General features: G+C 44.7%; 1 protein-coding gene across 1 annotated transcript in view; it reads right to left on the bottom strand.

Annotated features, from left to right (window-relative positions):
* The window catches only part of BMP7 (bone morphogenetic protein 7), a 115,846-nt gene that overhangs the window by 34,038 nt on the left and 69,508 nt on the right, over positions 1 to 12,300 (bottom strand). Inside the window, exon 2 of the mRNA XM_082271745.1 lies at positions 4,776 to 4,968. Within this exon, the coding sequence (XP_082127871.1) occupies positions 4,776 to 4,968 (193 nt within the window). The remainder of the gene's footprint in view (positions 1 to 4,775; positions 4,969 to 12,300) is intronic.

The following is a 12,300-nucleotide window of genomic DNA, read 5'->3' as shown; positions in this document are numbered from 1 at the left end:
GCTAAATAAAAAAATATGTAATGTTTGGGGGTTCTAAGTAGTTTTCTAGCAAAAAAAATTGATTTTAGCTTGTAAGTGTAAGTGTCAAAAATAGGCCCGGTCTTAAAGTGGTTAAATGAAGCTGGATCTATCGATCGACTTGTGTACATCCAGCATGTAGGAATTTTCCCTGAACGATTAGTGGCGCCAGCTATAGCTGGTAACACTGATCATTGTATGCTAGTGGTGGGGTATTGTAGTCTGCCAGAAGACAACACCACAGAGGGAAGGATTCCCCCATCCACCTCTAATGTGTGGATGGCGGATTTGAGAAATTTTCTTTTCGAACGGAAAAAATAAATTGCATGCTGCTTTACATCTCCCCAAAGGCCATGAAAACCCTTCAAATGGCTTGCACCTACCAACAGAGCAGGTAACCCTTTTAAACGGCTTAGATGTTACCATGGGACCTGGGAACCCCTTAACATGGCCCGGGAAAAGAAGGAATTTGCAGTCAGGCAATGAAAACCGGCATACTTAGCCTAAACCGCCTTCCCTCCACGCCTATTCAAGACCCAGGCATCTGGAAAAGGAAGATGATAAATCTAAGGGAGCAGCCCGGATAGCAGCAGCCTCCACAATGAGTCAGACATTTTGTCTCAGGTCAGCCATATTTATGCCAGACGCGCTCCGCGCTGTGACAGCGATCGAGTCGATTCTCTCCACAGGCACAGAGTGTCCTCACCTAAACCCTATTTTATAGCGCTGAGTACATTTTCCGTTCCGTCTGTGCCATTGATGTGGCTTCAAAACACAGATTGGAAATAAGTTAAAGGTTTATTCGGCTTGGCTGCAAATGACAGCACGATCGTCTTTCTTTTCCGTTTTACTAGGATCCAGGGAGACGGCAGCAGATGTACGGTGCGTACGGCACAGCGCTCACCCACCAGAGCCGTCCACGGCCTCTGATTGATTCACGGCAGTGAGCTTAAAGGGAAAGGACCGTGTGCTCTGCTACTACCCATGGTGAGCTATTGTTAGGCTATGACACGATTTATTCGACTCATTTGCTGCGCTATTCATTTATATGATATTCGTCCTGTTCTTAGACTAGCGCTAATATAATAAAAAACTTGGATAAAATTATTTACATTAAAGTGGAAGAATACCTATCCTGCCATTTCCTCCAATCAGCTCTTACTGAGCTCTGCAGAGTTTAACTTCAGCTCTTCGCCCCCTCTTTTTTTTTTTTAACTCTCAGAAAAGCTTTATAAAAATTCTGGACTTTGAATGGATGTAGAGAAGAGAAGGCTTCAGATAAATAGGTACAACTTATGTAGGATCTGTTTAACCGGTTGGCCACCGCCGCAAGTACATATACTGCGGCGGTCAGCCCCGGCCAGGCAAAGTGACGTACCGGTACGTCACTAGCCTGGGAGCCAATAGCGGGCGGGCGTGCGCCGCCGGAGGCGCGCTCCCGCCTCGGCTCGTTCATGGACACCTCCGTGCATGTGACCGGCGGACCCGATGTCCGCCGGTCACTCGCGATCGTCCGCTGTGAAGGGAGAAAGGCAGGCGGCTAATGTAAACAAAGCCGCCTGTCATTCTTCCCTGTGTAAAAGCACTGATCTAACGGTCCTGCTATGTAGGACCATTGATCTGTGCTGTTACACACACAGCCACATCCCTGCACAGTAAGAAGCACGCCCCTAGGGACACACATAGTCACTGCATCTCTAATAAAGTTAACCCCTTCCCTGCCAGTGTCATTTTTACAGTAACAGTGCATATGTATAGCACTGATTACTGTAGTAATGTCACTGGTACCCCCAAAAGTGTCAAAAATGTCAGTCAAGGGTCCGATCTGTCCGCCCCAATGTCGCAGTCCCGCAAAAAAAAAATAAAAAAAAAAAAAAAAATCGCAGATTGCCGCCATTACTCGTTAAAAAAAAAAAACAACAAAAATGACAAAAATCTTTCCCTTAGTTAGTAAACGCAATAACTTTTGCACAAACCAATCAAAATACGCTTATTGTGATTTTTTTTTACCAAACATAGGTAACAGAAAACAAATTGGCCGAAAATTTTAAAAAAAAATTAGATTTTTACATTTTTTTGGGGAATTTCATATAAAAAAATCTGAAAAATAGTTATTTTTGCAAAATTGTCGCTCTTTTTTGGTTTATAGCGCATGATCAAAAAAAAATCGCACAGGTGATCAAATACCACCAAAAGAAAGCTCTGTTTGTGGGAAAAAAAGGACGTCAAATTTGTTTAGGTACAGCGTCGCACAACCGCGCAATTGTCCGTTAAAGTCACGCAGTGCCGAATCGCAAAATACCCCCTGGTCAGAAAGGGGGTAAAATCTTCCGGGGCTTAAGTGGTTAAAGTGATTGTAAAGTCTCCTGTTTTTTTTTTTTTTAGATTTCAATATGTTTATTGATTCTATGAGAATGAGAAACACACATGGTGTATACAGGTAACAACCACCGTGGGTGATAACATACAGTTTGCAATATTTAACATGGTCAACAGAGAAATGAAGCATTATGGCAATCACAACAAAAGGTAGCAGGTCAGTGGCTCTCGTCGTTGGCCGGAGCCATACCAGCCGGACCGGGCCCCACCCCACCCCCTCCAGCGCCCCCAAGGGAACACACTGAGCTTCGAGGGAGGAAGCGGTCACCATGTCCCCAGCCCACTAGACAATTATATATAGGAGAACTGCACGTCCAGAATAGATGGCAAAGAGTCACCGACCAGGTAGGTCCAGTCAGTAGCCACAACAGGTGGTAGCAGGGGGCAATAACAGCCCAAGGTAACCACATCAACCTAAGTCACTGCGTGGTAAAAAAAAGGAAGAGACAGGAAAGAAAGAGAAATGAAGGGAAAGGGAGAAAGAGAAAAAAAAAAGGGGGGGGGGAAGGATGAGATGGAATAGAGGAAAAGAAAGAGACAGAAAGTTGGTGTCCAGGTCCACCAAAGAAGTGCTCAGGTAACCCACCTGGTTCCCCTATAAGGGGGATGTCCCCCTTCATCTGGAACCCACCAGGTATCAAGAAACATGTTATACTTACCTCCTCGGTGCAGTTGGTTTTGCACAGGACAGCACAGATCCTCCTCTTCTCGGGTCCCTCTTCGCTTCTACTGGCCCCTCCCTCCTGTTGAAGGCCCCCACAGCAAGCAGCTTGCTATGGGGGCACCCGAGCTGAGCTGCAGCTCCGTGTGTCCATTCAGACACTGAGCTGCTGTAAAGTGGTTGTAAAGGCACAAGGTTTTTTTTACCTTTGTGCATTCTATGCATGAAGGTAAAGAAACCTTCTGTGTGCAGCAGACCCCTCTCTCGATCCAGCAATGGCCACGAGAGCCTTGCCTCTCCGGGGACTCGCACTGCCTATTGACTTTTGGCAGCAGCAGGAGCCATTGGCTCCAGCTGCTGTCAATTACAGCCAGTGAGCCAATCAGGAGATGGAGGGGGAGGGACCGAGCGAAGGCTTTGTGTTTAAATGGACAAACAGAGCCGCAGCTTCGAAGCACACCTGCTGTGGGGGCAACCGGCAGGAGGGATGAACCAGGAGCACCTGCGTAGGACCCGTGAAGAGGAAGATCTGGGCTGCTCTGTGCAAAACCACTGCACAGAGCAATTAAGTATAACATGCTTGTTCTTTTTTTAAAAAAGGAACATTATGACAGACTTACCTGTGAAGCAGATCCCTCCAGTGCAGCACTGTCACGGATCCCCAGCGCTGCCATCTTTACCCGGTCTTCCTTCTGGGTTAGGGGACTCCAGCTGTATGAATGGCTGGGAACGCTGTGACATCACTCCCGTGCATGTTCAGGGCAGTGCTCTAAAGGTACTGCACGGTATGCCGTCTCTTCAGATCGCATATGCCGGTGATGTCACTGGCTGCATGTTGTGTGAATGTCTCGTAAACCGTGAAAGTTTAGGAGATATTCACTGTACCTACAGGTAAGCCTTATTATAGGCTTACCTGTAGGTACAAGTTGAAAAGTGGAGTTTACCTCCACTTTGAAGTAGAACTGAAGAAAAAAACGTTCCGTTTTGAATAGAGTAACCCCTGTCAGGTTTTTTTTTGCCATCGGTCTGCCATTGGAAAGTTTTCCTTTCACTTCCTGCCAAAACAGGAAGTAGGCGGAAATCTCTCCAAAGAGAGGGAATCCATGGCTGTCACCAGACCAACTGTCCCCACTGGAAGATTTCTCCTGTATTCCATTCCTGGTGGTAACGGTAAATAGGACAAAGAGAGTGGGCGACAAGGACAGCAATAAAACCTGACAAGGGTTCTAATTCCTCTCCACTGTATCAAAAAAAATAATAATAATAATAATTTTGCCTTTAGTTACACTGTATTCATTTTGTTTATGAAGAACACACATTCTGTACATCCAATTAATGGAAGGTGCTTTAAGCATGGTCGCAATTAGGCGCCTAGGCAAGAATAGCCTCTTTATATTTTTTTCATCAGATCAGATAAAAAAACTCTTAGGACACTTCTGGATTATCATGGACAATGCTGAAATATGTAGCATGACTAGCCCCAACTAGGCCATGAGAAGCCTCTATGAAAGGCTTCAAGTATGAAGCTTAGGAGTAAAGTTAATGTTCCCCTTGGTAACCAATAAACGTCTCTGTTTTGCATTCTGCCCTGCTAACAGAAAAAGCAGCAGCTGATTGGTTGATAGTGAAGGTAACAGGGAAAGCTCTACAGTCACACATCCCGGACGAGCCCCCAAGCTGCCTGTAAACAAGATTGTTTTACCTCCCCATTACTCACTTTCCTTGATGTTCCTGCAGGACCTGGTAGATGCTAATCTGGAAGGTCTCGTTGTCGAATCTCTCCCGAATATAATCTTTATATATCCTGAATTCGGCTGCCGTTACTGCGTCTCCTTCAGGAATTTTGGCCAGGTCAAACCGGAACTCTCGGTGGTGGCGCCGTCGGTGAAAGAATTCCTTGTCATGTTCCACTGAAAGAGCAAACACATGAGATTGGACTTTTACTACCCCCTCCATGTGTCAACCTGCAAGCTTACAAAAATAGATGTGGGAAATAGACTCCTGGCAAACAAACTCACACACTACAATCTGATAATACAATAAGCTATTTTTTTTTTTTCTGACCAAAAAATTCACAATTTGTTGACACTTGGAAAGCAACTGCATGTTTGTATAGGCCGAAGAGTTTTTTTTCCATCCAATCCCACTAGACTGTAACGCTAGAAAGTTAAAATGCATCTGCAGCAAAATGTTTTCTTTTAGTTTTAAATGGAATGTGGAAGGGTTATGCCCCCTGTCATGCATTTGTTGCGGTCTGTGTCCTTCCTAGGGAAGATTTATCCTCTCTGTTTGGCCTGGTAACTATGATCGATGAAAGTGATGAAAAGTTCAAAATGTTGCATCAGAACAGGAAGTCAAAAGGAAATCTTTCATTGGTGACTCCAGGACAGGAAGTGAAGGTAAATGTTCCCAATGAGGCACAGGCAGCAACCCTTCCACACTCCATCTAAAAATAAAATAATAATAAATACAAATCAGCTGGAGATACATTTTAACCCATTCCGGTCTGCCCCAGCATATTTTAAACAGTTCAAACTGCCCGGGGGAATGGGAAGAATCATCAATCATGTAACCAAGATCACAGTGGTCACATGATCAGAAGCTGGTCCCACCAGCTACTAATATTCAGCCTAGACGAAGAGCGGTCTTTGGCAGCTCGCTCTTTTTGCTGGGAGCACGATCTCAGAACATAAACATCGGCCGCCCAGTGAGGTACCTGCAAATGAACACGAGACATAGACAGGTGTGAATGGGCTCTTATCAGATGGCTGTTTTCAAACTCTTGTCTATGAGGTATCCGCAGACACCAGTTACCAAGGCTTTTAGAATTTTAGAGGAAAAAAAGCAATTAGACAACCTAAATAACTGTCTAAACCCAGACAGATAGTTTAGCCTTGCATAGGCCAAACAGCAATAGAAGACCATACATTTATTACCCTAAAAGCAGATTCAGATGCCCAATCATGCTGCACATCTGCCAACCCTTTAGCATATATGGGCTCATTATGGTGCAAATCAGGGCCCTCTGCAGGTGCTTTGTCTTGCCAGTGATTTTATCTTAGCAGTCTGTCACTTATGGCCCGTACACACGATCTACAAATCGGACGAAAAATACCGCTTTTGAATCAATCGTACGATAATCAGATCTTTAGTACAGAGCTGTCGAGAGCCGATCACAACAATTTATCTGATATTATCTGATCAGACAAGCACAAACATTTTTCTCGTACAATACCAGATCATGGGGTTTTCGTTTAATCAGTATAGCTGTCGTCCGAAAATACAATACAAATACACTACAACACATTACATCACTTCCGATTTTTTATTTTCTGTCGTATGAGAATTTTTGTAACTTTAGTAACCTCTCCATTTTCAATATGTGACTGGCATGCAAAAAAAAAAAAAAAAAAAAAAAAACGAACGATCTGTTATTCGATTTTCAGATAGTGTGTACGGGCCATAAGGATGCTGATTGCACTGTCCTGCATAGAAAAAAAGCACTAGAAGGACTTTGCAAGTTTGCATACCTAATCTAGTGTGGTGTGTTACAGTATTCACAGGATCCAAGAATTTCAGGATTCCATGGACCCCTAGTACTCGCAAGATCCCTGCCGGGTCTTCCAGGATTTTAAAGCTTCCCTGGACCTAAAGTGCTCACAGGAACCCTGGCAGGTCTTCCAGGATTTTCAGGATTCCTAGGACCTCCAGTACTCACAGAATCCTTGCATGGTCTTCCTGGATTTCCAGGACTCCTAGGTCCTCCACTCCTTACAGGATCCCAGAGGGGTCTTATAGGATTTTTAGGATTTCAAGGACCTCCAGAACTCCCAGAATCCATGCTGGGTCTTCTAGGATTTTCAGGATTCGTAGGACCTCCAGAACTCGCAGGATCCCTGCTGGGTCTTCTAGGATTTTCACGATTCGTAGGACCTCCAGAACTCACAGAATCCCTGCTGGGTCTTCTAGGATTTTCAGGGTTCCTTGGAACTTCAGAACTCACAGGATCCTTGCAGGGTCCTCTAGGATTATCAAGATTCCTAGGAGTGTCCTCTTACCAGAAAGAAATTTAAGTTCCAACTTTTGATGTGGCTGGCAGCTACAGGTGGATTAAGCCAGCCATAGATGTATCGACATTTGGCTGGTTTAGCGTCAACCAAACAAATTGAAATTTTGATCTATTTATGGGCAGGCTGGTTGAACTGAAGTTAATTTATATATCGACTTCAGTACAGCCAGCCTGCCGGGTTTCCTTACATGCCATCACTGCTGGTGATGGTGCCAGCAGCCATCATTATATTCCGTCAGAATACAATAGCGCAGCAGAAGGGATTCCCCCCATCAATGCTGACTTTGTTGATGTGGGAATCGAGAGATTATATTTCCTTTAGCCCGTGATTGAAGGAAAGGAAAATCGCATAATTTATGGCCAGCCTAAAAGTGCTATAATACTTACATGCCAGATAGTTGTTTGTTGTCAACCTGGACGGTCCCAACTACTCTCTTGCTTGCCACCTGCCAAGACACCTGCCTGGACCTAACTATTCTCTTGTTTGCTGACAGCCTAGACTTGTGCTTAGATCTGACTACTCTCCTGCCCTGACTCCTTGTGAACAGCCTCCACATTGAAACTTTCCTGCTCCAGCCTTCCCTTGGTGGGGCGATCTTGAGGGACACAGCATGGTGCCACTTCACAGCCAAGAAACCCACTAGAGTCTCTAGCCTATCATTATTTGAGAGGTGCTATAGTAAAGAACAACTGTTACCTAAACCCCAGAGCTCAGTACAGCCCATTGAGAGAGCAGATCATTCTCTAATAATGAACCACAAAGTGATGAATGCTGAGAGCGAGGCTTGGATTATTCTTTGAATAATGACAATAAAGCTTCCCTTCTGGAGTGGATGGAAAGGTGTAATAGTAGGCTTAAACATGTGAATGGTCTAAGGAAATATCCCTCAAGAAATCTATGAAGATAAATGAATTCCACCTTTTCAGACTGCTGGAACAATGCATGAGTTTTGTCTTATGATGAATTTTGCAATAGACAGATAAATTAGTGAAAGCCAAACACCTGTCAGACAGCATGTGTAATGTATTTTGGGTATCTGTGGGACTGGTGCTGAACTGTCTGGGTGGGCACTGATTTGAGTCACCTAGGCTTATCTGGGTGACTAATTGTTAATTAGGGTAGCACTCTCTAACTAGTGTGCTAGGTGTAAATAGGTTTGGTTAGTGTAGGCAAATTAGATTGGCTGAGTGCCGGCTTGGGTTGAATCTGGGTCAGTCACTCAGGGGCTGGATGACTCAGCAAGCAGCCTCTCTGGTGCCTTCTCCTGTTTTCTGGGACATTGCAGAATGTTCTAGGCATAGTGGGCGGAGGTTAGAAGGAGCTGCTTGGCATATTTATGAGAGCCTCAGCCAATCCATAGCAAAATGGGGTGGCAGGGGGCAGATTCCCCTCATAAATAGGCAGGAGTCATGCCAGCAGGGCATTCAGGTGGGAGATTGAGTGCTGAAGAGGCTGTTGGTGCCTCTGGAGGGTGCCACCTAGTCTGGGAAGGGGGTGACCTCGGGTATGGGGCTCAGGTGCTGGAAGATCCCACCCTAAAACACCCAGTGGAAACCCTTCCTGGAGGTACGGGAGATCTCCTGAGAGTCAGCTGGGAGGGCTGCTGAGTGTCAGTCTGGAGGACTGTGGAGAGAGTCATTCTGGAGGTGTGGGAAGAAGTTAGGCAGAAGGGCTAGTGAAAAGTGGCAGCTGCAGCCAGGCAGGTTGGCAGAGCCTGAAGAGGTAGTGAAGGGATCAGTAGCCACAAGAGGAATGTACGCTGGGCACTAAACTTTTGATACACATCCAAGGGACCTTGGGTTCCTGCCTATAACATGCTATTGCTCTAATCTGATTTGTCAGATCTTTACAGTGTGCCAGCTTAGCTCTGCAAACAAGTTAGTGCTGGATGAAGAAGTGGAGTGTATATAGAAACTGTATATAGGAAGAGTTTTCCATGAAGTTGTTCTGAAATTAGTTCTGAAGTCAAGTGGGAATGCTATAAACTCCCATCCCTATCCAAATTCTAGCCCTCAATAAAAAAAAAAAAAAAAAACAAAGTCACGGACTGGTCTCTGACTCTGGAGTGACTGTGGAAATTAGGTGTGCCTGGCTGCACAGAGTGGGGGATCCCAGTTACTTGCCTCTCCTAGGGGTGGCTACATTAGCTTACTGTTTAATTAGCTTACTGTTTATGTTAGCTGTTAATTAGATGTACTGACTAAATTACCGTTTACAGTTTGAATTGTTTAGGATAATGTGGTCAAGCTATTACCTGATTTTGTGTGGTATATCCTGTGTGAATTTGCAATAAAGGCAGTTCCAGTTTGCACTAAAAAAAAAAAACCTTGAGCCTTGGGTGATCCTCCATCACCTGCCAGAAGGCACCATAACAGTGATACCACAAAAAAAGGAACAAGCCTCATCAAAGATAAGAACTTCAAAAAATGACTCATAATGAGTACTTTCTATCAAATAGAGGACCCATTAAAGACTAAAGGAAACTTTGCCTAAGAGAAACCTGAAAGCTGCCATTTCTAAATCTCTCATTCTGAAAATGTTAGTTGCCTGACCATCTTTAATATTTGAAGTCACTGACTAATCAGTATTAATCTAAGGACTTCTGACTTTCCTGTCAAGCACCCATCTCCTTTTTCCATGCAACTAGCATTTTTTTCATAAAGCAGCAAAGACATCCTCTGAATTTCTCCCAGGAAACGTTTATTATAAAACTATGGCGGCTGCCCTTAAAACAGGGCCTGATAATGGCCGGCGTAAATTTAAATGGAACGGGTTAATTACACAATCTCCTTTCAAGTGGCCCTATTAACCCCCTCCGCCTGTCCCATGTAGCGTACATGCCATGACTCAAGTCCCCCTATAATGACCAGATGTCAAAAGAAAACTTCTGTAATCGAGGAGCTTTCAATGTAAATTAAACACTTAAACCTCAGCACATGTGTGTTTCTTAAGCAAACAATCAAATCTTTGTAAACGTAGAGAAAACACAGGATGGATTCAATTAAGCCCCTCAAGCCGTATGCGTGGGGGGGGGGGGGGGGGGTAGCGGTTGGGAACCTTTTCCTTTTTTTTTTTTCTTTTTCCAAGATTAATCGCTACCCATTACAGCTAGTAAGTAACGAGACATCTCCGAAAGTACAAAACTTCAATTTTCAGATCCGTGTTAAAGGAAGAAAAAATGTTGAACTTCTTTTTTTTTTTCAGAAAGAGGGCCACAGCTGGTTTTGAGCAGCTCGGACGCAAATGAAATCAAAATGAGAAGTTCTAATCCTTCCCGGGGTCTGGATTCCACCATCCTGAAATCATTACACATTAAGGGGCAGGTGCAAGTCTTGTATAAAAGGTTTGTTCTGTTTGACATAATCCCCCAAGATTCGTATCTACAACACAGAAATCAAAGCTGCCTGGCTACAGATGAGCACGTTCAAGCCCACGGACGAAGAGAATGCAGTCAAGAGTTTTAAAGCATTGGCAATGCGTTCTGAAGAACTTTATTAGAATTGGCCTTCTCTATCTGTAGCCAATATCTGCATTTCCCGGGGGGGGGGGGGGGGGGGCAAAAACCCCAGAGACGTAGGTGAGGCCAGTGTACTGTTCTGCCGAAAGTTCCAAGACAGGCACTTAACATCTGGACAGGGCAGAGGTTGGGCGCAGGTCCCGGGTGGACAACAAGTGGGAGATCGGGACCAGGAAGGGGGAGTAGTATGTATACTATCTACTACCTGATCAATTACATCACAGAAGTATCTGCTAATTTGGGTACAGAGGAACAGTTTTGGAATAAAAGACAGACTTATTGAATAAGCCCCCATGGACATGAGAGAAATACAAATACAAATACAAAATCTTGCAGCCTATCCATTCACTAGAGACCGGTGACATCACTGAGAAGGCAGCCTATCCATTCACTAGAGACCGGTGACATCACTGAGAATGCAGCCTATCCATTCACTAGAGAGCGGTGACATCACAGAAAATGCAGGCTATCCATTTAGTAGAGACCGGTGACATCACTGGGAATGCAGCCTATCCATTCACTAGAGACCAGTGACATCACGGAGAATGCAGCCTAACCATTCACTAGAGACCGGTGACATCACGGAGACTGCAGCCTATCCATTCACTAGAGAGCGGTGACATTGTTGAGAATACAGCCTATCCATTCACTAGAGACCGGTGACATCACTGAGAATGCAGCCTAGCCATTCACTAGGGACTGGTGACATCACTGAGAATGCAGCCTATCCATTCACTAGAGACCAGTGACATCACGGAGAATGCAGCCTATCCATTCACTGGAGAGCGGTGACATCACTGAGAATGCAGGCTATCCATTTACTAGAGACCGGTGACATCACTGGGAATGCAGCCTATCCATTCATTAGAGACCGGTGACATCACGGAGAATGCAGCCTATCCATTCACTGGAGAGCGGTGACATCACTGAGAATGCAGGCTATCCATTTACTAGAGAGCGGTGACATCACTGGGAATGCAGCCTATCCATTCACTAGAGACCGGTGACATCACGGAGAATGCAGCCTATCCATTCACTAGAGACCGGTGACATCACGGAGAATGCAGCCTATCCATTCACTAGAGACCGGTGACATCACGGAGAATGCAGCCTATCCATTCACTAGAGAGCGGTGACATCACTGAGAATGCAGCCTATCCATTCACTAGAGACTGGTGACATCACAGAGAATGCAGCCTATCCATTCACAAGAGACCGGTGACATCACTGAGAATGCAGCCTATCCATTCACTAGAGACCAGTGACATCACTGAGAATGCAGCCTATCCATTCACTAGAGAGTGGTGACATCACTGAGAACGCAGCCTATCCATTCACTAGAGACCGGTGACATCACTGAGAATGCAGCCTATCTATTCCATCGAGACCGGTGATAACACATCAGTTAAAACATAGCTATTGTGTTCTACATTAAGATAAAGTTTATTCTAAATAAATCTGTAGCCACCATTTTCTCTGCTGACAACTAAACATACCTCTGCCATGCATAATATTTACTTTATACAGAAGCGGCATTTGGAAAAACAATAAATGTTTTCATGAGAAATTCTTTTCAAATAACATTCCGGTGTAAATAAAGATTTGCCGAAGCGTGTCACCCATTTCTGAATGCCATATCCCCGCTACGTGTCGGG

Source organism: Pelophylax lessonae (genome assembly GCF_965119305.1).
Source record: "Pelophylax lessonae genome assembly, chromosome: 11".
Classification (NCBI taxonomy): Eukaryota; Metazoa; Chordata; class Amphibia; order Anura; family Ranidae; genus Pelophylax; species Pelophylax lessonae.
The sequence above is the reverse complement of the archived record's forward strand: the minus strand, read 5'-3'. Positions and strand labels throughout refer to the sequence as shown.